The sequence below is a fragment of the Petaurus breviceps genome, unplaced genomic scaffold (genome assembly GCF_028583685.1).
Source record: "Petaurus breviceps papuanus isolate PSGF00001 unplaced genomic scaffold, PetGlider_PUasm1.0 90734, whole genome shotgun sequence".
NCBI lineage: Eukaryota > Metazoa > Chordata > Mammalia > Diprotodontia > Petauridae > Petaurus > Petaurus breviceps.
The window spans coordinates 9,584,825-9,610,938 of record NW_027187327.1 but is presented as its reverse complement, the minus strand read 5'-3'; the positions used below and the strand labels follow the sequence as shown (position 1 = coordinate 9,610,938).

General features: G+C 34.6%; 1 protein-coding gene across 4 annotated transcripts in view; it reads left to right on the top strand.

Annotated features, from left to right (window-relative positions):
• MYO6 (myosin VI) overlaps positions 1–26,114 on the top strand; it is a 244,702-nt gene that overhangs the window by 86,633 nt on the left and 131,955 nt on the right. For all 4 annotated transcript variants that reach the window (XM_069066992.1, XM_069066990.1, XM_069066991.1 and 1 more), the window contains 2 exons: positions 12,230–12,372; positions 24,225–24,294. In XM_069066992.1, the coding sequence (XP_068923093.1) occupies positions 12,256–12,372; positions 24,225–24,294 (187 nt within the window). In that variant the 5' untranslated portion in view covers positions 12,230–12,255. The remainder of the gene's footprint in view (positions 1–12,229; positions 12,373–24,224; positions 24,295–26,114) is intronic.

Below are 26,114 nucleotides of genomic sequence, written 5' to 3'. Positions count from 1 at the left end.
TTAGCCTAGGGGCAGGGAAGATCTTCCAAATTTGCATTCCCATTACAGGCGGCCAGGTAGCACAGCGCGTAAGAGCATCGGTTCCAGTGTCGGGATGACCTGGAGATCGAATCCCGGGCTCAGACACTTAGCACCCACCCAGAAATACCTGGTCGTGTAACCTTGAGCAAGTCACTTAACCCCAATTGCTTAGGGGCGGCCAGGTGGCTCAGAGAGTAAGAGCACCGGCTCCAGTATCAGGATGACCTGGAGATCGAATCCTGGGCTCAGACACTCAGTACCACACCCAGAAATAACGGGCCATGTAACCTTGAGCAAGTTACTTAATCCTGATTGCTTAAAAAAAAAAAAAAAAATTTGGGTATCACTTAAACCCAATTGCCCTCCAAAAAAAAAAAAGGAATTGAGTAGCTTGCTTTTATCATTACTCTTCTTCAGTGGTTGTTGTTCATTGTGCTGTCAGAGTTCCTGAGTCTTTCAAATTTGTTTGTCATTTCAATATTATTGATATTATATAAATTGTTCTCCTTGTTCACTCTGTATCAGTGCATAGAAATCTTCCCAGGTTTCTCTGAAACTATCCCCTTTATCATTTCTTACAGCTCAGTAGTATCTATTATATTTATATTCTATAACTTGTTTATCCATTCCTTTAATTTATGGGTACTTCCTCAGATTCTTATTCTTTGCCACCTCAAAAAAAAAAAAGCCATGAATATTTTTGTACATCTTAAGAGTTTCTTTTGCCTAAGATCAATCCTTTTCTTAACCTGTGGTCCCTCTAGTACCTCCTTCTCTCGTCTTTCTCTTTCTCTCCTGTTTGCCTCTAGAGTGTATTGTATCTTTCTCTGGATGTGTATTCTCTTCTTTGACTAGCTCTGATGAGAGTGAAGTTCTGTTGCCACTCACCTACCCTACCCTTTCCTCCTTGTTTATACAGATTTCTACTTTCACACCCTAATTATGTGAGATAATTTCCCTCAACCTTCCTTCCCCCTCTCTCCCAATACATTCCTCTTCTCCTCCCATTCCTTGCATACATAATAGAAACACTCCCAGGCCTTCTGTCTATAGAGTCCCTCTTTTACCCCTGATGATGATAGGGCTCAGAGGGGACACATGAGTCATCTCATATTAGAATGTAAACAACTTATTCTTGTTTAGTCCCTTAGGATTGTTAGTTCATACGTTTTAATGTTTTTTTTTTTTTGTTTTTACTCTTATTTTTGAACTTCAAGATTTCTTTTCCTCCAGGATTCTTGGAAGTTCTTTATTTATGAAAAGTATCCCCCCTTTCTTTCCCCCGATTATACACAGTTTTGCTTGGTGAGTTATTTTTGGTACTTTGCCATCTGGCATATTGTATTTCAAACTTTCCCATTCCTTCATAGTTGTGGCCACTAAACTTTGTGTAATTCTGACTGTGGGTTCCTTGATCCTTAAGTTCTTTTATATCCTGGCTGCTTTCAGTATTTTCATTCTTTGACATGGAAACTGACTTTTGACTATGAGTTTTTTTTCTGAGACTTTTTTTCAAGAGGTAGCCAGTAGATTAAAAAAAAAATTCCGTTTTGTCTTTTTGTTATAAAATCTGGGCAGTTTTCTTTTAATATCTCTTAAAATATGATGTCCAGGTCCTTTTTTTTTTTTTAAATAATGACATTCAGATAGTTTAATGATTTAAAAAGTTTTTCTCTTTGATTTGTTTTTCAGGTCATTTTTTTTCTATGAAATAACTTTACATTTTCTTCTACTTTTTTTGATCTTTTGATTGTTTTAATATTTCTCATGAAATCATTATTTTATATTTGGATCATTCAAAATTTAAAGAAGTTCTTTGCTTGGACAAAATTTTGTACGTTTTGTGCTAAACTGCTAAACTTAATTATCTTTCCAATTTTTTCTTCCATAGCTAGCATTTCTTTTCCAGTTTTTCTCTTGGGCACTCTCATTTCATTCATAAAAACATTTTTTTAATTAAAAAAAAATCTTTATCTCTCTGAGGCATTCAAGTCGAATTTGTGTTCAAGCTGTGTTCTCTGAGATTTTCCTTGTAGGTATTTTGTAGTCATTGTCTTCTTGAGCATTTGTATCTTGAGCATCTTTGTCACCATAATAGTTTCTTGAGGTGGAATTCTTTTTTGTTTGTCCATTCCTTCAGCCTCCTTTGTGACTTTGTTCTTGATATTAGGACTAGGCCCAGTGCACTTCTGTAGGGAAGGTCTGGACTGGTCTTGTTGCTGCATTATTAGATTATTGAGTTGTCATGTTATTTCATGTTATTAGGGACTGTTCAGATTGGGAAGTTGACAGCTACAAGTAGTCCCACAATGGTCTGATCCAAGGCAGAATCTGATCACTCTCTGTGGCCCCGCTCCCGGTCTGATCTTTTAAAGTTCCTGGCCTGGGTTTGAGTGTGAACAATAATTTAATGCTTTTGGACTTAGAAGTTATTAGTGAGCTGGAAAGCTCTGCTGGCTCAGAATGGTGGAAAACCAAACCTCCCTTTCATCTGAGATTCCTGTCCTGCTTATTCCTTTGAAGATTTCAGATTGGGCTAGAAACTGGAACTGAGACCCTGCCCTGCTCTTGGTGTCAGAGACAATTGTTTGCTTGCCTTTGAACTTTGCTCGTTTTTCAGTATACTGCGTAGGGTCTGTGACTGCTCCTTGCCCAGTTCCTGGGCAAAAGTCTCCTCATTCTACGCTGGATCTGTGGCTTGGTTTTGTATATGTCCAGTACCCCATCTTGCTCTGGTATACCACCTCTGCCTATATAGGAGTGCTTTGGACCAAATGCTACTGGCCAGACTCTATTCTCAGTGTCTGTAGAGCTGTATGTCTTCTTACACCAACCTGGGCTCAGTAAACACCTCACTGTGATAGTTCTTGTATTTTCCCATTAGAATTCTGTTTGGTGCATTTTATAGATCTTTTTAGAGGAGTTTTGGGGGAATAGTTTCTTGTACTTCTTGCTACTCCATTATCTTGACTCTACCTCTCTGAAGTTTTGACTTTTCCAGAGTGACATAGTTAGTATGTGTGTCAGAGGCTGGTCTTGAAACCAAGTCTACTAGATTTCAAGGCTGCCTCTGTATCTAGTATAGTATGCTGCCATTTAATTATTTTTAGTGCACTGTGAAAGTCAGTAACATTTTATAAGGTTGGTTGGTTGTTGTCCTTTGTTCTTGAAGAAGACCAAAATGATATCACTATGCCAGAGTCAAATTTCAAGGTGTCTAACTGTGGTTGATCAGACCCAACATGAGCTCGGAATGCTCTACCACAGGTTGGGCACAAATTGTCTGTGTGAACATTTGGGATGGATACTCTACACTTATGCATCCTGCATTTCCTTTGAGCTGTTTCAGTTCTGCTTTGCTCATATAGCACAGCACCTTCTCCAATGTGGGCATGCCATGGTGAGTGCCAGTGTCTCCCATGTCACACAATCAATTCCACAATTCTTAAGAGAGACTGTGAGAGTGTCCTTTCGCTTCTCTGACCACCAAATGACTGCTTGCCCTATATGAGTTCTCCATAAAACAGTCTTTTTGACAAGCATATGTTTTGCATTAGAACAATATGGCCAGCCCATTGGAGCTGTGCTCTCTGAAGCAGTGTTTGAATGCTTGGCAGTTTACTTCGAGTAAGGACCTCAGTGTCTAAAGTACCTTATCCTGCCAGGTGATCTTCAGAATTTTCCTAAGACAATTCAAATGGATCTGTACACAACGTTTGTAGATCTGACCAAGACCTTTGATACTGTTTAGTTGTGAGGGCTTATGGAAAATTATGTCAAAATTTAGTTGCCTGGAGAAGTCCATCAGCATTGTACATTAATTTCATGATGGCATGCTTGTCTGGTTTCTAGATAATGGGCAATGCTTTCATGCCTTCCCAGTTGCCAGTGAAGTGAAACAAGGCTGTGTGCTTGCTCCCATGCTTTTTAGCTTGATGTTTTCAGCCATGTTGCCAAAACATTGTATATAATGTTAAGTAGTAATATCCATAATATTAATTATAATAATAAGTAGGATTTATATAGCACTTTAGTTTTTTAAAAGTACTACAAACATGTTAATCTCATTTGATCCTCACTGCAACCCTATGAAGTAGGTACTATTATTATCCCCATTTTACAAATAAGGAAACTGAGGGAGATAGGCTAAATGATTTGTCCATGATTACATAGCTACTAAGTATCTGAGGCAGCATTTGAATTCCACTTGAATTCTTTCTGACTAGAGGCCTTGTGCTCTGTGTACTGTTTTTTTTAATAGAAAATTTAATAAATGTGAAAGATTTATATCAATAAGTTGAGCTATGTACTATACATTGAGGAAAAGATGACACTTTATTTCCTTTTTTAAAGAGATTGTAGCTTAAAAAATCTCTAAAGCCTTTTCTTTCTATTAGTTATTTTAGGGAGTCTTTTGGGGGACACTAAATTACTTTTTCTTATAACCCAGGCATTGGAATTAGTGGTTCTTACTTTATGGCTTGAGGTGAGTTTACTGGGAGAAAATTCTTATGTGTTGGTTAGTAGGACCATTAGAAGATACTCTATTATATAAAAAAAATTGAGACTGATAATATGCTCATGATACATATTATATAAAGAGAGATAAAGAAATCTTCATCTCTGCTACTTGTAACTTTGAGTAAGAAGATCACTTTTTAATGTTCCAAGATTTTTGAGAACTTTCTCCTGATGATAGGAGTTTTATTATTATTCAGTGATTGAGAAAATGCACACTGATATGATTATAAGGATTGGCTCCTTGCAATAACTCTGATGTCCCACAGGGGTTTCTGGCCATTTATCTAAAGCATATATATAACCAATGAAGCCAGTCTCTTCCCCCCCCCTTCCCCTTTGCCAATATTTTAAAATATTTTCATTTTGTAAAACCGGATGACTGTGTTTAATGTATTGATGAATGAATAATTTTGCATGTTGCCTAGTTTTGTTTAGTGATTGGAGGGGAGGGGAAATGATATTGTCTCTTAGTTAATTAGGGAAAAATAATTTTTTAAGAGGACAAAACTTAGGGATTTTTTTTAAACATCAGAAAGAAAAATAGCTTGATTTTAAAATGGTAATCAGAAAAATAGGAAAGTAATGTTACTAGGTTAGTTTCAAAGCTGCTATTGAAATAATGATAGAAGCAAAATGACAAACAGAAATTTGTGTTCCTAAAACAATGAAGTTTTCTATACATAGAATGGGCAAGGATAGAAACCCAAATTAAGGCCCATTTATTGCCCAATACTGGAAAAAGAATCAGTATATTGAAAAATCTCACATAATCATGTGGGAAAATGCCATCATATTCCAAGGAAAATTTTGAAACTATGTTAGTAATTCATAAAATATACTTTTTCTGAATTCAATTTTAAGAAATAATTTCCTTAGAATTATAAAGACATTAGGTATCTTGTGAAACTTAGATTTTCTTATCTTTTAAATTATTGAACTATTAGAATTAGCCTTTAAAATTGTACAATAGCATTTTTTTCCTTCCTGGAGGAAACTTGACAATCATTGTTTAATTTTTCTATATTTTAAAATTTATTTTGGAAAGAGCACCTGGAAATCCATGTTTTTCTCATAAACATTCAAAATATTTTACTTATCCACCTTTGATGATATTTAATAATATGCAAGATATTGTGCTCTCTGGTGATGCAGATTAAGAAAGGATAACTTATGTCAACTTTCTTTCCAAGATATATCATATAACTCCTCTTCATTTATGTTGTTTCATCCATATTGGCCTATGAGAACTCAGCTCTACATTCCATTTTTATATATCTTTAGATAGGTTGTTTTCCAGGCTTGAAACATTCCTCCTTCATCTCTACCTTAGAGTCTTCAAAACACAGTTACCTGTTATGTTTCTGGAAGTCATTGCTGTTCTTTTCCCTTTAAATTATATGTTGAATTTTATAGGTTGTATCCCTCCCTAATGTAAACACTTTCAGGGTAACAGCTATTCTTTTTAGCATTTATATATCTCCTCTTCACCCCCCAATCACAGTACTTTGTCTATAGTAGGGTTTTAATACATAAAAGAAGTGAGAGAATATAGGAGAAGTGAGGTTATATAATCCCAGAATGAATTTACATAATTGTGAATATGCATTTATTTAGAGCTTTAATTTGGAAAAAAAAAAAGATAGTGGATTCTTTGTGTATTTATATCATCTCAACTGAGAACATATTTCCTCAGATCTTATTTAAACCTTATATATCATAATCTTATTGAAGCCATACATATTTAGTTTCTTTATATAATGTCGAAATTTACCTTGTAGGCTTCTGTTATGATTTTTTTTACTCTGCAGTTATATTGGTGCCCAGCTGCTTATTTTCACAAATTACTTTTTAAAATCGTATATTTTTCCATCAAATATATATACACAGTATGCTTATTTCTTATCACCTTTATTTTTGACCATTTATTTTTTCACCTTATTGGCAGTTCTTTTGAGACTTCAGTGCCATTAAATTAGTCAGATAACCCAATTTTTTCACCTGGAATTATTTAAATATCTAAATAACAAAATTTTTTAATGGAATTGCTTGGCATTTTTTTTTAATGTTGGCATACAAGGTGTGTCTTTCATAGTGTAGCCTTTTACTGTTGGAAAAATGTGTAAAAAAAGTGTATGCTTTTAAAATGTTTCAATGAATACCATATTTGTATTTTTTGTTTGTTTTGGAAGATCTGGTAGATTTAGGTTATTTAGTTTTGATTTTCATTTTGTATGAAACCCTTGTGTGAGAGATACCCATAGCAATAAGGTCCTGAGTTATTTTTTAGTCTGTTGGCTCAAGCTCCCACTGAGAAACCAAGGAGAATCTCTCCATTTCCTGGCAGACTACAACCAACTTCTCATTTACATATGTGCTGAGTTAAACTCTGCAAGAGGCAAATCACAGTCATAAATTATGGTGCTCCAACATCTCCAATGTTACTTATAAATTCTAGAGGAATTTTTCATACTAGAATCTATGCCTATGGGTGGCAGATGACATTTCCTGGAATTTTACTGGACAGAGAATTTAATTAATTCTCTGCTTGGGGGAACAGCCATAATGTCAGGTTTTTTACCACACCATTTGGTAAACAAGCCACAGTTTACTCCTGTAGCACATTGAAAACATTTTATACAAATCAAGCAGTAAACTGGAGCTATATACTCTTCAAAAACATAACTGAGTAGTAATTTTTAAAGCTTTTCTGTATAAATCTGTGCCCTGGCTGAGGAAGATACTAAGATAAAAATAAAAGTCCTTGTGTTTGAGGGGTTACAATTTAGTAGGAGTTTAAAAAAGGATGAGAATAACCATAATATTAGATATCTGTGTTATTATACACACATATATATACACATACATATATATACATATATGCATATGTATGTATGTATACACACATAGTGTTCCCAGCAAAAAGAGATCATTTTCTGACTTATTTGGGGCTAATAGCAAAGCAGTGAGGCATAGATCAGGGATGACTTCATAAGAGTATAGTATTTGAATGGAGATTTGAAAGCTGGATGAGATTTCAACAGGAAGAAATGGGAAGGAGGGCCTATTTCAAGAAGAAGAAATGATGTGAGTAAAATTATGGAAATGGGAAAGCATATGACTTGTTTGGAGAATATGGAATTTGCCATTTTGACTGGAGATTGTCAGGTGCGGGAAAAAGTTTTTAGATTGCAGAAGCCCTTCAACTGTTAGTCTAAGCGGGCTAAAAGTCTGTAAAATTGTTCATACCCTTTGACCCAAAGAAAGGAAAAGGACTTATATGTACAAAAATATTTATAGCAACTCTTTTTGTGGGAGCAAAGAATTAGAAATTGAGAGATTATCTATCAGTTAGGAATAGCTGATCAAGTGGTATATGATTGTGATGGAATACTATTTGCTATAAGAAGTGATGAGTAGGATGCTCTCAGAAAAATCTGGAAAGACATGAATTGATACAAAGTAAGGTGAGCAGAACTAGGAGAACATTGTATAAAGTAATAGCAATATTGTATGATGATCTACTGTAAATGACTTAGTTGTTCTCAACAACATAATGATCTAAGACAGTTCCAAAGGACTTATAAAAATCTACCTCCAGAGAAAGAACTGATGCAATTTCAATGCAAATTGAAGCATACCTTTTTTTTAAACATTTTTTTTTTTAAAGCAATCGGTTAAGTAACTTGCTCAAGGTTACACGGCCAGTTACTTCTGGGTGTGGTGCTAAGTATCTGAGCCCTGATTTGATCCCTAGATCATCTGGACACTGGGGCCAGTGCTCTTACTTGCTGTGCTACCTGGCCGCCCCTTTTTTTGTTTGTTCTCTTTCTCAACATAACTAATATGGAAATATGCTCTGTATGCCCTGCTTCTGTATAACCTATATCAAATTGCTCGCTTTCTCAATGAGGGGGTGGGGGAGAGAGGAAGAGAATTTGGAGCTCAATTTTAAAATGTTAAAAAATTTTAATATATGATCAGCTAAAGGAAGAGAAAATTTCAAGGGGGGGGGAGAGTCCCCAGTTATATGTGATAGAGAAGCAAAGGAGATTCAATGATTGAGGAAAAAGTTGTTAAATCTGAATTCATATATCATTGGTCTTTTCAGCAATGCAATAGGAAAAGAAATAAGATTATAAAGAGTGATAGGTAATAAAGAAATGTAGACAGTTGAGTGGATTGTTAATTCTGGAAATAATTATGTATTCTACACGACACTACAATATTCTGGGTTTTCTACTTTACCATTTTTCTCCTTTACTCCTAGTAGAATTTTTTTGTTTATCGTATACTGAGAGACTCATCCAAAAGTAAAAAAAAAAAACCTGAGGTTGTTTTTCGTAGTTAATTACAGAGGACAATAAGAAAATATTAAAAATATGTTTTTTGTTTTACTGATTTACTTGTGTTTTTATTGTATTTGTTGTTTTAATAATTTTTTAAATTAAATTTTATTTTGATGAAGCTCTTTTCCCACCCCTCCCACCATGAGAAAGCAAGAAAAACAAAACCCCTATTAAAAACAAATATAGCAAAGAGAGACACAAAGAGCCTTATGTCAACCAAGGCAGAGTGAAGTGAGCACAAGCAAAACAGTTTATACTGTAACAATATTATAAAAATGAACAACTCTTTTATAAACTCATGAAGAGTGAAATAAGCAGTGCTACATCTCATTTGCATGCTTGTTTAACAACTTGTTCACTTATTCAGTGTTGTGTAGCATATAGAGACAAATAACTTTTAAAAAAATTTCTTTTTTAAAAATTTATTTGCTTTTAGTTTACAAGATTCAGTTCTACAATCCCTCGAGTTTCAAATTTTCTCCCCCTCCTTTTCTTTCCCTCCCTCCCTACCCTCGTGGCAGCATGCAGTCAAATATAGGATCTGCAAATACCTTCATATTAAACATTATTCAGGCTGTAAAGAAGGGTTATAACCAATGGAATAAACAGTGGGAAAGAGGAAACAGAACAAAATAAGAAAAAGAAAGAGAGCAGGTAGTTTGCTTAAATCTGCATTCAAACTCTGTAGTTCTTTCTCTGGGTGTGGTCATCTCTTTCCATCATGAGTCTTTTGGAGTTGTCTTATGACCTTGCGTTGCTGAGAAGAGCCCAGTCTATCAAAGTTGGTGAGACAAACAACTTTAAAAGCTATAATAGGTATGATCAATGCAGTTACCGTCCATGATTTTGAAGGGTTGATGATGAAGCATACTTTCTATCTGTTGACAGGGAAGTGTTAGATTTAGGATGCAGGAAGGGTCTCCCATTCTTAAAAAAAAAAAAAAACTTGATCCATCCATCCCTGTTAGCTATTGTCCTATGTCTTTCTTCAACTCCTTAGAAAGCTTACTGTAATAAGTATCTCCTTTTCCTCTCATTCTCTTCTAAACTCTGTTGTTTGCCTTTTGACATCATCATTCAACTGAAATGGCTTTCTTCCAAAGTTTTCAACAATCTCTTAATTGTTCCCTCCAAAGTTACTGGTGATCACTAATTGCCAAACCTGATGAATTTTTTTCATCCTTCTCAGCCTGTCTGCTGTATTTAACACTATCACATACCTTCTCCTGGATACCCTCTCCTTTCTGGGATTTCGTGACATAGCCTGCTTTGTATTACAGCCTGCTTACAGCTATCCTGTGTTTCTCCCTTGCCTCCTAGTTATTATTTCTGCCTCAAGTGTCTCCCTACTTCAATCCATCCTCCACTCTGTAGGAAAAGCGATTTTCCTTAAGCATAGACATGACCTTGTCTCTCCCCTACTTAATAAACCCCCTTGAGTCCCTTTTCCATCTAGAATAAAAAATAAGACTCCTTTGTTTAGCTTTTAAACCCTTTACAAACTTACTCCATTCTGTCTTTCTAATGTTATTGGACAATACTTCATCTGTGAAGTGAAATTGGCCTTATGCCACCTCTTGTCTCTGTGCCTTTGCACTGGCGATTCCTCATGCTTGGAAAATAGTCCTTCTTCACCTCTGTTTTCAGGAAAGAGCTCAAGTGGCATCTTCAATATGAAACTTATTCAGATCTCTGTGTTTCCCAGCTGCTCATTAATGCTCTTCCTTATACACTGCCTTGTAATTAATATTTTGTATTTATTTTGCTTATAGTTATTCTGTATGGTATATACATAGATAAGCAGACAGATAATTTAGAGAAAGGGCTGACTTGCACTGGTAGAAGGAGTTTCCTCATCTGGGAGTTCTTTGTACTAGTACAATCACAAGTCTACTCTGTCTTTCCCTTTCTTTCTGTGTATGAATCTTTATGCATGTATATTTTGTATGCTTTTGTGTATGTATATATACATATGTGTATCTGTGTATGCTTTTGTGAATGTATTTATATATGCTTTTATGTATTTGTTTTCTCCCCCATTAGAATGTAGGTTCCCAGCAGGTGGGTCTTTAAAATTTTTTGGAGGGGGGTTGTCCCTAGTGCTGAGCGCACAGTTGTTTCTTCATAAATATTAAGATAATTGCTTCTAGACCTGGAGGGAACTATAGAGGCTGTCTAATCCAACGTCTTCATTTTATAGATGAGAAAACAAACCCAGGTTGCTAAAGTGACTTACTGGAGGTTTGATAGGTTTTAAGTGTCAGAGCTAGAATTTAAACCCAGGTCTTCTGACTTTGAAACCAGTATTCTTTCTCCTTTATTACTTGTTGATTGATTGATGGTCTCTGAGGTCCCTTATACCTCTAGATTCGTGATCCTGTAACTCATACACCTGTTGGTGTGGATAGTTTTACATAGCAACTATTATATTGAAACAAATTTAATTTTCCTCTGCAATTTGTCTTATATTGATGTTTTTTTGTTCTTGGAATGTTGTTTTATCTTTATCAATTTTACTTCATCTGTTGCTCTACTTTGACTGAAAGAGTGAACAAAAAAACCCCTTTATTAAGCACTTATTATGTGCTAGGTACTGTTCTAAGCACTGGGTATACAAATATAATCAAACAAAATATTCCCTGTCTTCAGAGAGCTCACGTTCCATCAGTTGAAGATAACACATAAAGGACAGCTGGGAGATGCAAGGTGGTATGGTTTGGAAAGGGCCAGGAAGTGATGTAGAAGCCTTGTTATGATCAACGTAAAAGATCACTTACCAGTGTCCCAGAATCTCAGAGGCACAATCTAGGTTCTGTGGGAGTAGGATGAAGAAAATGGCGAGTGCAGGCTGAATGATTTGGAAATAGGTAGAAACTGGAGTAGCCTACTCCAATCAGTAGTTTTTCATTTGGTTTTATCCTTTCTTGGAGGTTTAAGATTGAAATATATATTTCACTTAGGAGAAGACCATGGCTAAAAGTGATAAAACTAGAGAAATGGGAGGCAGTTTTAAAGTCAGGGGGTGAATAATAACACTGATGTAGCACTTAAACTTAAAAGAAACTTAAACTTTAGAGTTTATTTAACACACCTTTGGGAAGTAGATACTGCAATTATTATCTTGACTTTACAGATGAGGAAACTAAGGCTTCCATTACATTAAGTAACTTACCAAGGTAACATAACTACAACTAAAGTAAAAATTGAAACACTTCCCATTTTTATTACATCTTAGGAAATCACCTGCAGAGACCACTGAAGAATTTGTTTCCCTATAAGGGGTATATATTGTATTATTTGTAAAAACATTCTTTAAAAATGTACCTTTTTTTTTTTGACAGGAAAGTGTGGATAGATCCTCAAAAAAATGGAAGATGGAAAGCCCGTTTGGGCTCCGCATCCCACTGAAGGATTTCAGATGGGCAATATTGTGGATATTGGTCCAGACAGCTTAACAATTGAACCTTTAAACCAAAAAGGGAAGGTAAGTTTCTAAAAATAGACCAGAAATAATGATCATTCCTTAGATAGTTAAAAGTCTTTCATTTCTGCAAAGGTTTCCTTCTTTTAATGAAAGAGCTTCATTTCAGAAAAGTTTCTTGGGAAGTGAATTTTAATTACTTGAATATATTTTTCTATTGATTGCTGTTATGAAATCAGAGATGTACTTTCTTAGAATAATTTGAGCTTCTAAAATTAGTAGAACCACACCAATGCATGTAGCAAGATTGTAAAAGATTCCTAAGGAAAACAATAAATTTTAGATACTGTGATGCTTACATGAACATTGAGAGTATTAATATATTAAAATATTACAGCAAAATTATCTGTGAAAATACTGTGCGGTGAAGTGCTCACCAGAAATTATACACTGGAGCTCCCTTAAACCTGCTAGAGGGGACCCCTACTAGGTTCCTTGGAAACCACCTAATAGGCTCCAATAGTAAAAAAATGTTTCACCTGTGTTGCTAAAAACATGCCCCAGATTCCCACGGATTCAGGTCTGTTTCGCTTCAGTAGAAATAATACTAAGGCTTTATTTCAATAGGAATAATACTGAGAATGCTTTGCTCCTCAAAGAATAATACTCAGAATGTTTTGCTTCAATAGACACAATGGTGAAGACATTGTACCCCTTAGAAACATATTCTGTTGCTAGCAATCACATTGTCTATAAAATTATGTCTAACAGAAAGCTCAGGGCTGTCTTTCGGTCTGAGAGGCAGTCCCGGCTGGTTAATAAACACTCCTATCAAATTATAATTGGCCTAGCTGTCCTGTTAATTCTCGGGTGTCCATTACAGCAGTATCAGGCACTGTCTTATAATTTCATATCAATTTTCTTCTCCCTTTGTATTTTCTCTTTATTTGAACATATTGGAATGGAATTCCTCCTAGATTCTCTAAGTTTTTTTTGGTTTTTTTTTTTTTGAGGTCAATTGGGGTTAAGTGACTTGCCCAAGGTCACACGGCTATTTTTTGTGTTGTGTCTGAGGCTGGATTTGAACTCAGGCCCTCCTGGCTCCAGGGCAACTGCTCTATTCACTGTGCCACCTAGCTGCCCCCAAATTGCTTTTCTTTAGAATATTAATTGAAATGTACTTGTATATTAACTTCACCTTCTCTGTGTTAATTTAAATTTTACTCTTTTTGTTAAAGAAAGAATAAAAGTACATGGCAGTTTTAAATCTACAGAATATATGTTCATTTAATCTTTAGAGGGCATTTTTGCTGTAGACAGTATTGCAAATTAGGAGTTGAAAAAAGGAGAGATTGGAGCTGGAAATTACAAATGAGGTCTTTATTATGAATAGATATCTTTAGTCATCTTTGTGATAAAAATTCCAGATTTTCATTTTAATGAATCATTGTCTTAAAACAGTTGTTTGGGAGTTAAATTTTTTTTTCATCAGTTCTACTTACTTTAGAATTTGTAATTGTGTGTTGAATTATTTATAGTCTACTAACACATGATTAATATAGTGTTATATGATTGCCTTCCTTTTGGGAACCTAACAAAAACAAGGCATATGTCTCATGAGGACATTTTCTCATGGAGAAAAATACTCCGTTACTGTAAACAACTTAGAAAATTAAGTTCACTATCCATAGTGGCACCATGTTAAAAGATGCCAATTTTATGAAACCAGAATCAAGAAAAAAAGTGGAAGTTTCCAGAACATAAATTCCCCCCTCAGAAATCAAGAGATAAAAACTTACAGGTTTTTATCTGGAAAGAACTTTCTGTGTGTTCCAGTACCACTCTTTATTTTACTGATTAAGAAACTGAGACCCAGAAAGATTAACTTGCTTAAAATTACACCGATAGCAGAGGAAGACTCACACCTACGTTCTTTGGTACTGTGTCCAGTATTCTTTCTATTTTTCCCATCAGAGAACTGGAAGAATCATACATATGCATAAGATAAAGGAGCCACAGAAAGAAGTGGGTCTTTAAAAATTTAAACTAAAGAAATAAATTGTTTATCGATTTAGATTTCAGGTTTTTTTTTTTGCTACATGAAAGATGTAGAAAATCATATCAAAGCATTATTTTTTATGTATAATACAATGATTAATTTTTGCTCATGGATTTTACTTTTTTATTTTTGGTTTGCATTTGTGATTTAATGAATATAAAGGCTATCTTGTGTGGAAACTTCCCTCTGTTCTTCCATCAGTCAGCCACTGTTTACTAAACACCTAACATGTGTGAGGCACTAGGGATACAAGATCAAAAGTAGAACAGTCCTTTTCCTCAAGGAATTTACATTCTATTGGATATAAATCACACCTCACATTTCTTTTCTCTAAAGTTTGCATAGCACTTTCCCTTCAACAGCTCTGTAAAAGGTATCCCATTTTATAGATTAAGAAAATTAAGAGGGGCGGCCAGGTAGCACAGCGAGTAAGAGCACCGGCTCCAGTGTTGAGAAGACCTGGAGATCGAATCCCGGGCTCAGACACTTAGCACCCACCCAGAAACACCTGGCCGTGTAACCTTGAGCAAGTTACTTAACCCCAATTGCTTAGGGGCAGCCAGGTGGCTCAGCGAGTAAGAGCACTGGCTCCAGTGTTGGGATGACCTGGATCAAATCCCAGGCTCAGATACTCAGCACCACACTCAGAGATAACTGGCCATGTAACCTTGAAAAAATTACTTAACCCCGATTGCTTAAAAAAAAAAATGAAAAAAAAAAAAGAATATTAAGAAGGGCAGCTAGGTGGCATAGTAGGGGTGGCTAGGTGGCATAGTGAATAGAGCTCCAGCCTTGGAGTCAGGAGGACCTGAGTTCAAATGCGGCCTCAGACCTTTGACACACTTAGCCGTGTGACTTTGGACAAGTCACTTAACCCCAATTGTCCTGCCTCCCCCCCTCTGAAAAACACCCCCCCCCCAAAAAAAAACCCCTATGTCTCAGAGAGCTTAAGTCAAATACAGCGTAAGTGGTAGAGCTAGAATCTAATCTCTGTCTTTACATTTCAGGTCTCATGTTCTTTTCATTACAACATGCTGCTTTTCTTAAAAAATTTGTACTTGTATGATAGTTTTTCTGAATGAAAGAAAACTAAGCTATATTTGTATTTTCCTTATTGTACTGAAATTAGAGCATTAAATCCAAAGTTTAATTTAGATGAAAAAAAAAGACATTGTTTCCCCAAAACATTTGTTCCCTAAGTCAAGTTATGGCATCTTTAATTGTGTAACTGTGACTATGCAAATGAGAAAAAATTTACCTATTAAACATGGAGAAACCTTAATGTTTAGGTCTACAGTTTGATCACATAAGTTTTAGGCAAATGCACATTTGTCTACTTTTAAATTATTTATTGTACTGAAAAGGAAAACTAATATGAATAATTTAAATCCATCATAATTCTAAGACCTCAAATAGTTTTCTTTAATTATAAAGCCTTTTCTTTGTGTTATAACAAGTGACAAAATTGATTGAATCTAGTTTTAATTTATCTTTTGTGTGTTTATGAGACTATGTGCTCCTAGAGATAAAATTGCCTTGGAGCCAGGAAAACCTAGGTTCAAATACCATGTTCAACACATGCCAGCTGTATTAACCTGGGCAATTTACTTCTATGTTTCAAGCCACTATTGAAATTACACATGGCAAAAAGTTGCAGTCTGTATTAATAGAGGGAGTTTATTTATTGGAAGTTTCTGGTATCAATGAAATCACAAGTCCAGTCCATATACTTATTTCTTTCTCTGATTAAAGTCCTAATCCTCTGCAAATAGATAGGCAGAAAAATAAATTGGATATGCAAAAGGCTTAATTTGATAATATATAGGCTAGATAGTTTCTAAATTACTACAAAATCTGTTCATTTTTATAGGATGATTAAGTTCTTTATTTGTGTTATGGAACTATGCCCTTTTGGCTATGGGAAGGAGAAGATCTGACTTCTGAGACTTCCAGCCTCTATATTATTTCGGGGTGCTTGTTAAAATGGTATTACATACCCAGTTCATTCTTTAAGTGAGTATATGAAAACTGATTGTAGAGATATCTTTCTGTATAAACATGTGCTCTAAAAGGACTATTCAGGGTACTATTCTTTATTTCCATCATTGGGCATTTTCTTCCTTTTCTTCAATCTTTTGGGGTCCATGGCCAGTACCCTGCCTTTTTACTTCATTTTCTTCATGATCTGTGATGTTTACTTTATGGTATTGCTCATTAGGGAGTAGTAATTATTTTTTTAGGAGAGAGGAGAAAATAAGGGAGGAGAAAAAAACCCTTGTCCAAGTGATATAAAAATCCTCTGACTTCCTTCCTGCTGTTGCAGTGTGGTATAACAGAAAGAACATTAGCCTGAGTTCTAGTCCTTATTTTTTGCCACTAACATGTAGTGTGACCTTGAGTAAGTGTGTTCTGGACCTCACTGTCTTCATTTTGGAGACATAGTAATCATAGATTTAGGAAAGGTACCAAAGAGATGATCTCATCTGATCCTCTCCTTATATAGATGAGGAAGCTGAAACATACAGTTTTAGTGAGTTGTCTATGTTCACATAGGCAAAAAGTTATGGAATTGGGATTTTTACACCTAATTCAATCTTATTTCCACTATTTTTTTCAGACATATGCAATATTGGACTTATTATAAGTTATCTTAACTATTTTTTTCAGCCTGACTTGATAGGGATTTAGAACTTACCTGCCACTTAAAAAAACAAAACCAAAAACTAATTACAGAAAATCCGTCTTAATTACTTGCCTTAGTTCAGTTACAATGCAAGCAGAATAGAACAGTCTTTAACATTCATGTTATGCTGTCAGTTATTAAAAACTTTAAATTAATTTTGTCTATTTTTTACAAAGAGCCACAATTATAACTATATATGAATCATTGAAGTACCTTATATACTAAACTTATGCAAAACTATTAAGCTAAATTCAGTGAATATTTGTTATACCCCTACCATGTACCAGAGCCCACTCTTACTATTGAGGTGGGATAATATTTGTCATCTGAGGCAGGAACTCTGAATTTACAATATAAGAATTTTTCTATGTGGTTTCTATATTTCTTTTCACTTCAGTATACTTTTAATACATGCTCACTATATGTAAGGTACTGTGTTAGCTGGAGGGAAAACAAAAGTGAAATGCTACACAAATACTGCAAAAGATACCATAATTTACTAGGGAAATAACATGTACAAACCCCTTAAATACAGGGTACAACATAGGAGAAAACTGAAACAAGAGAGAGAACGAAATCTGGTAGGAATTTGGAAAAATCTTGTGGAGGGATTTAACCCTTGAAGAAGAGTAGCAGGGACAGATCATCTATAAAGATTAAATTAGCTACTGGTACTCTAAATGTGAAACTCTTGTCAGTGACCAGCAAATGATTATATTATTGGAGGAACTGAATGATATGAATTGTCAATTTTACTCTTATGGGAAGACAGAAGAAAATTGCTACTAAAGAGAGGGGTGGCTTTCAGTTTCTTCTAGGAGAAGTAAATACAAGAGTTAAATAGTTTGAGTTGGTTTTATTATGATCAAGGGCATAAGAAACTAATTTCATGGGACAATTGCTCATCTCATATTGCAGTGCTTATGATAAGCATTTGACAAGAGATTGCTATGGCAGATTATGTGCCAAAATTTGTTGAAGAGGATAAACTTAAAGAGGTAGAAAAACTTTATAAAGAACTTGATAAGATCCTCCAAATTTAATTAGCATATGTAATAGTCATCATTTCACTGCTAAGAACAGCATGGGGGGATGATGAAGAAAAATATGTTGGGAACTATTTTTCCAGAGTAAGAATTGACAGAGGTCTATGATTTGTTGACTACACAGAAGCCTCATACTTACACATCGTTCATGAGTCCTTTGAGAAAAAAAATGAGGATGTCTTGGACACGGCACACACCAAATAATGTAATAAAAATAATTTATTTTGAAGGGAAATGCTGTAGGAATTAGTTTCAAATTATTGCCATTGTATAGTCAGGCCACTGACTTGTTATTGTTCAACTAGAAATAGCAAGTCTAATTTCTTACATACTACCTACATCATCTTGAGCAAGTCACATAACCTTTCCAGGTCTCATTTTTATCATAGGTAAAATGAATGGGTTGACCTCTTTGGGCCCTTATGGTGCTTTAACTATGATCCTGTCATCCTGTGATAGAAAAATGAATAAAATAAGAATTATTAAATGGAATATAGCTATGCCACTCTAACTTATTATTACAAGCTGTTTATGTAAAAAAATAAATGGAAAATGGGTAACAACCCAGATATTGACACAGACTATCACTATTTCCTAACTAGATTTAACTAATGTAAGTCCTTTACTATGATGAGAAGCCAGAAAAAGAACCTAGAAAACACCTCAGCCAGTTAGCACTTTTTAAAAAATAAATTTTTATTCCTATTGACTGTTTCTTATTTCATCATAGTTATCCAAGTATTCTTTCTCCTCCCACTCTCAGAGAATCATTCCATATAACAAATAGTATATTTTTTGAGAGGGGAAAAGTCATCAAAACTACTTAGTGTATTTAAAAAGTCTAAAAACATGTACAGTATGTAACACCTGTGGACTTCCATTTCTGTTAAGGAGTAGGTTGAGGGGGTATCCTCACATATCTCTTCAGCTGAGTCCTGTTTGAACTTTATGATTCTGTTAACATTTATTTCGGGGTTTTTGGTATATAGTTCTTTCTATTTACATTGTTTTAGTTATGGTATAAATTTTCTTGGCTTTTCTACTCCACTCAGCATCAGTTCATAAAGATCTTTTCATGATTCTTAGTATTTTACACACACACACACACACACACACACACACACACACACAATTTCTTGTAACCTAGTGATATTCCATTGTGTTTATGTACCACTATTTGTTTAGCCAATCCCCAATTGATGGTCTTCTATTTTGTTTTCAGTTCTTAGATAGCACGAAAAGTGCTGCTACAAATATTTTGATGTTTGTGAGGACTTTGTTCTTATCTATGGCTTTCTTGGGATAGAAGTTCACAGTCTCTGGTTCAAAGGATATAGACATTTTGGTCACTTTATTTGCATAATTCCAAACTGCTTTCCAAAATGGCTGTACCATTTCACATTTACATCAGCAATGAATTAGTGTGCCTGTCATTCCACAACCTCTTCTACATTGAATATTGCTATTATTAAAAATAATTCTTGCCAGTTTGCAAGTGTGAGTTGAAACCTCAGGATTATCTTGATTTACTTATTATTAATGAATGGGAGCATTCTTTAAAGTGTCTGTGAGTACTTTGCAATTCTTCTTCCAAGAACTGTTGGTTTATATCCTTTGACAGCTTAACTCTTGGAGAATGGGTAAGTCCATAAATGTTTGATCTTGTTAAACATGGAGAGATGGCAGCCAAGGGCAGCACTAGTTTGAAATACAAAGACATTTTAAAGATCTTACAGAGGATAATAGTGAAAGATTATGAGCATTATTGCCTCAAAACAGCAAGGTACAATTGAAATAAAAACAACTTATGCAAGTTGGCAAAAGAGCCAACTAGTAAAATCATCCTGAGAATAATTTTTTTTCTATTTGTTTTTGAGGGGAGAAGGCAGAGCAGCTGGGGTTAAGTCACTTGGCCAGGGTCACACAGCCAGTAAATGTTAAGTGTCTGAGGCCAGATTTGAGCTCAGGTCCTCCTGACGCCAGTGCCGGTGCTTCACTCACTGAGCCACCTAGCTGCTCCAACCCTGAGAATATTTAAGGATGAAACTGAATGGATAACACATGAAATAAAGGGGAAAGGTGTGTGTGTGTATGTGTATTTTTTTTTCAAAACAAATTGCCTTTATTGAGAATAACAATGAAGCTTCCACATTTGTACTTTTAACATCATAGTTTCCGGTATTCTTCACAGAGAACTGGAAATTGTACTAAAGAAAATAAAATATGGAAAGGATTAGTTAGACTAGGTTAATCAGGTAGAGAGACCCATGCTGGATATATAATTTTTAGTGCAAAGGAATCAGTTTCCAAGATATTTGAAAGATGAGATGCTTGAGGAAAAATAATCACATTATTACTACCAAAAATAGTTACTGAGACAATATCAAGCAGTCAGTAAAAACTTATTAAATGCCTACTATGTGCCAAGGCATTGTTCTGAGTGCTGGAGATAGAAAGAGGCAAAAGACAGCCACTGCCCTAAAGGAACTCACAGTCTAACGAGAGAGACAACAAGCAAACAAACATACAAACAAGTTATATGTAGGGTGAATAGGAAATAATTAACAAAAGGAAGACATAGAATTAAGAGGGGTTATGAAAGGCTTTCTGTCAAAGATGGGATTTTAGTTGGGATATAAAGGGAGCAGAGAAGCCAGTAGGTGAAGGTAGGAATATTAATAACTAACAGCCTATATGTTTATTTTACTATGAATAAAAACATATTAGGACAATAATCTATATGTACATTTAAGACATACTTAATAAAAATTTGAGAACAGAACAGGTATATTCTACAGCTGACCACATTTTTAGTCTCACAATATTGACTGAAATTTACAGAGAAAAGAGGATACCATGGGCTTATTTTTTGTTGAATTTAAAAATACATTTGGTTCAGTCCATCACAGTGCCACCTTCAAGACTGTTCTAACAAGGTGTTTCTCATGTAAATTCAAGATTCCTTGAAAAATGTTACAACAGAGAGAACTTTGACTGTTTAATTGTTAATTGTTAATAGCGGATGAGGAATTAAGCAGGGTGATAGAATTCCAGAAGGTGTTTGTAACCATCATGGAGAATCTCTGTTTTCAGAATCCAAATGGAAGAAGGATTTCTTCTTGATGGCAAGGTTCTTTGGATGCTCTTGTTTTCTGATTTATAAATGTTTTAAGATTTGAAAAGCACTTCACATATATAATCTCCTTTGATCTTCATAACAATTCTATGAAATAGGTGTTATTAGCCCAAATTTTCAATGAGGAAATTGGGATTGATAGCAGTTTTTGACTCTGAGACACACTGCTAGTGTCTGAGGCAAGATTTGAACTCCAGTCTTCTTCACTCCAAGCACAGTACCTATCTCCTTTAGTAATACTGTGCCAATTACCTTAAATGCCCAAAAGAGTTTCAGATCCTCCTAAATAAGTTTCCTAGTTATTTAAGAGTTGGGGCTAATTAGTCACCAAGGAAAAGCCAAATGGATAAAGAATTCTTATTGTCTAGAATATGGTATACAATTCGATGGACAGCAAAGAGAGCTGGTTATAGTATAATCTGTCCCTGTTCCCCTGAATGCCCTGCTTCCATCTCTTGGAAATTCCTCTCCTATTGTTGTATGTACTTATTTGCTTGCATTTTGTTTTTACCTAGGAGAATGTTGGTTTCTTGAGGAGAGGGGTCTGTTTTTGTATTTCCAGTTCCTAAAGGAAGTGGAAGACTGGAAGACCATCAGCCTAGGTGCTGACATCATGAGGGAAAAAGGTGGCACATGTCAGTGACAGAAATCAACTCAGTATATCAGATGACTTAAAATTCAAAGCAAGATGTGGTATTGGAAGATGCTTGTAGAGCAAGAACCTGGCTTTGGGTATAGGAAGCAAGGACTATGCTAAAACTTTTTTCCCAGCTCTATGAGATTAGAGAAATGGAAATGGAGTGGGACAGAATTGGAGAAGTTTACCAGAGAATCTTCATCCAAAAACACTTTTTAAAAATAAAATTTTTATTGATATCTTTTTTTTTTTAAAGCAATCGTGGTTAAGTAACTTGCTCAATGTTACACGGCCAGTTATTTCTGGGTGTGGTGCTGAGTATCTGAGCCTGGATTTGATCCAGGTCATCCCAACATTGGAGCCGGTGCTCTTACTTGCTGAGCTACTTGGCCGCCCCTAAGCAATTGGGGTTAAGTAACTTGCTCAAGGTTACACGATATTGATATCTTTTTTAACATCATAATAGTTATCCCTAGTATCCATTAAGTTTCTTCTCCCAGAGCTGTTTCCTATAACAAGTGATGTTTAAAAACAGAGATGGGAAAAAAATGAGTACAACTGATTAATATGTTGAAAAAGTCCAAAATGAAAACTGCATTTTTGGGGTGGGTGAGGAAATTGGGTTTAAGTGACTTGCTCAGGCACAGCTAGTAAGTATTGTGTTTGAGGTAGGATTTGAACTCAGGTCCTCCTCACTTGAGGACTGTTGCTCTATACACTGCACCACCTAGCTGCCCCCAAACCATTTTTCAAATAAGAGGGGAAGGTAGAAGTAAAAGGGAAAGGGTGAAGGCAGGATTTAATATTGGAATGGGAGGGAGTTTTGAGGCGCAGTGGGAAAGGGTTAGTAGAAGATAGTACCCGTGGCGGGGGAGAGCTGAAGGTGAGTTAGAGTCATGAGAGTAGAAAACTAATTGCAAAGAAGGATTTATACTTAGGTGTGGTCTATCTGGATAGGGTTTAGTGGAATAGGTGGTTAGAGTATACTGAAGATATTAAGTGATAGGAAGAGGATGAATATTAAGTAGATAGAGATGGCTAATATAGACACTAGTAGGATTATAACTTTGTTATAATGAATATTTGTATAGAATTATGGAATGTCTTATCTAGATTTTGTATCACCATTTTTTAGAATAGTACATTCAGAAAACGTTAAATATTTGTTGTATCAGTATACTTAGTGCTAACCCATTAAGCTAAATAATTGACTAAATAGTCATTTAAAGGATATGAAAACCTAAACACTGTTTATAACATTGAGTTGGGAACTATCTATATAAAGATAACTCTAGGAACATGGAATTTCACAGTATATAAACTCTTGGGAAAGATAAAGCTCTTTCCTGGCCTGATACACATGTATGTAGACCCATACACATTATTTGCATAACATAAAATGGTTGACTGATGAATGTTCACAGGATTTTCTTTGACAAGGAATGAAACCTGAACCTAAAAAGGGCAGTTTTGGTGGTTTTTTTTTTTTTTTGGAGAAGCAAAAATTTGAATGTTAACATTTAAGATTAGTTTACTTACTGAATTCAGGGGTGGGGAACCTGTGGTCTCGAGGCCACATGTGACCCAGTTGGTTCTCAGGTTCAGCCCTTTGACTGAATTCAAACTTCATAGAACAAATCCCTTTAATAAAAGGATTTGTTCTGTATAACTTGAACTCCGTGAAAGGATTGCAGATTCTCCACCTGTGCATAAAATTTATTGTTTTTATTTCAGGGTCTGTTATTTGAAATCAAATATTCTCCATCACATAATATCTTTGTACCAAAATGGTAACTATAGCATTTAAGTGTTACAGTAATTCATTCTGACCATGAACTGTGTAATGCTTTATGGTATAAATACTTTAGTACATACTTTTATCTACTCTGATAAATATTTGAACAAAAGATTTTGTTTTTTTCTAAACTATGGGATAGCATTTTAAAATTTGATGTTAGTCTATCAGAGTAGTTCCTTTTCTGCTTTCCTCCTTTTTTTTGTTTCAAAATAATAAGTTTCTGAATGTATAATGAAACATATTTACATTTTTCAACATTTTTATATTGGGTGGTGAATTATTAAATAATTTGCAGATGCAACCTTTTACATCCTTATTTTGCCTCTGAGTGCTACACAGGATATTTGGTTGCCTCTGTTCCATTATAGTGATGGTATTTAATAATAGTATATTTGATGGTGTATTTGGATATTGGAATTTCTTTGATTAATTTGTTAAGCAAAAAGTTTTGTATCAAAAAAATCTATTATTGAAAGAAAAAGTGTATCATTGCTATTTGTGTTATCTCTTATGTAATTCAAAATCTAATTTGTTTGTGTGTTTTTTTTTTTGGTAGACATTTTTGGCTCTTATAAACCAAGTGTTTCCTGCAGAAGAGGATAGTAAAAAAGATGTGGAAGATAACTGTAAGTAATAAGGAAAAAAACAAGATAGGATAGTAGATGTTGAAAAAGAAGGTCATTAATGATTTTTTTAAACTAAGTTATTATATTGTTTTAAGTTGGATAGTAGTTCAGGATGCTTATATATCACTATGCTTACACTGAAGTTTTGTTGAGTCATGTTGAAGTTTTATCACGAGCAAAGTGAATGCTAAATTTAATTAGATGGAAAAAATCAACTTCATAGAAATTAGTTCAAGTCTAGTTTATTTTATATAGTAATTGGTAATGTCAGCATTTTGAATACATGAAATACAATGTAAAATATCAGTTATATATGATTTGGTTTACATGGAAAGATAATTTGTTGCTTAGTCAGCTGGTTATGATTTCTTCCCATAAGATCAGACAAAAATATTCTGAATCATGTAAGAAATCAAAAATATTGTTAGATAATTATAATAGCATTTGTATCATGGACTTTTTAATCTTAGCAATCAGTGCTTATAAAAATCTTAGAATATTTTTGTTTCAATAGCTTTTAGAAATCACATTTGACTAAGCATGGAAAGTTTAAAGTCTGAGGGAAATAACTTAGGTTCCAAGAAATAAGAGAAAAAACACAACATGTACTATTAATTATATAGGCTTTCTTGAAATGGAAATTTATTACTATATATTTTGAATGCTCTCTTACGTTCTGCTGTGCACATGACGTGTTTTCTTTTTCTCATTTTGTTTTGTTTATAATATGTTCCTTTTTCTTGTTTTGTATTTAAGTTTTAGTAATAAAAAAGGAGGTGAGTGAAAATATGTAGATAAACAAAGTTAGGAAAGGAGGGTTAGTTATGTTCTAATCAGAGAATATTTTGTGCAAAGAAGTAAAAGAGAAAGGAAAATGAAGAAACCATAACTTCCCCATAAAGAAGAAAGAATAAATGAGAAATTTTTGTTCCCTTAAAATTTGTTAGGATACTTAGGAATGACAGGCAATGTGTCATGGTGGATAGAGGACTTGTCTTGGAAATATTAAGACCTGGTTTAAGTGCCATCTCTGACACATTTTAGCAGTATGACTGGGCACATCATTGACCTTTTAGTACCCCCAGGTAACTGATTATAAGCTGCATCTGTAGGAGTGGAGAGACTTCCCATTGAGGTAGTTTCCAAAAGCCATGAAATGATAGGTCAGTGCAAAAAATGAAACCAAACAAAAAACCCAAGAGAAGTGTTTAACTTTTGTACTTGATATAAAACTCAGTGCTTTGATGTGATTTTCTAAATCTTCGTGTATCTAATTAATTGAAAACTGTTTGCATGAGCTTAAGATATTTTTCTTTGGTTTAATTTACAATTTTAAAGTCTCTAGTTGCTGATTATTTCATCTTGTGTTTGTGTATAAATTACTGTATTTCTCTGATTGTCTAGTAGAAAGAGTACTGAACTTGGAATCAGAGAATCTAGGTCCAAATCACAGCTCTGTTTCTGTGTGACGAACAAATAACTTAGCCTCTTTGGGTCCATGTTACTTCATATCTAGAATAAAGAGATTGAACTTCTAAGGTTCCTTACAGTTCTAAGTCTGTGATCCTATGACACCAGTGTTTTACAGCTTTATGCTGTATACTCCATGTATATGAATGTCTTCTTTTATGATGCTATTTATACAGCAACTGTTTAATATGTCAGCTGTTTTCATCATAGATAGCCTATACAATCAACTTATGCTAAGTGTAGCATATATAATTATAATTTCTATTTGGAAACTCTATCATAGGCTATGTAAATGATTCACCCTAAACTTTTCTGGAAGATGATCGTGCATTCAGTAGGTAGGCCCAGGT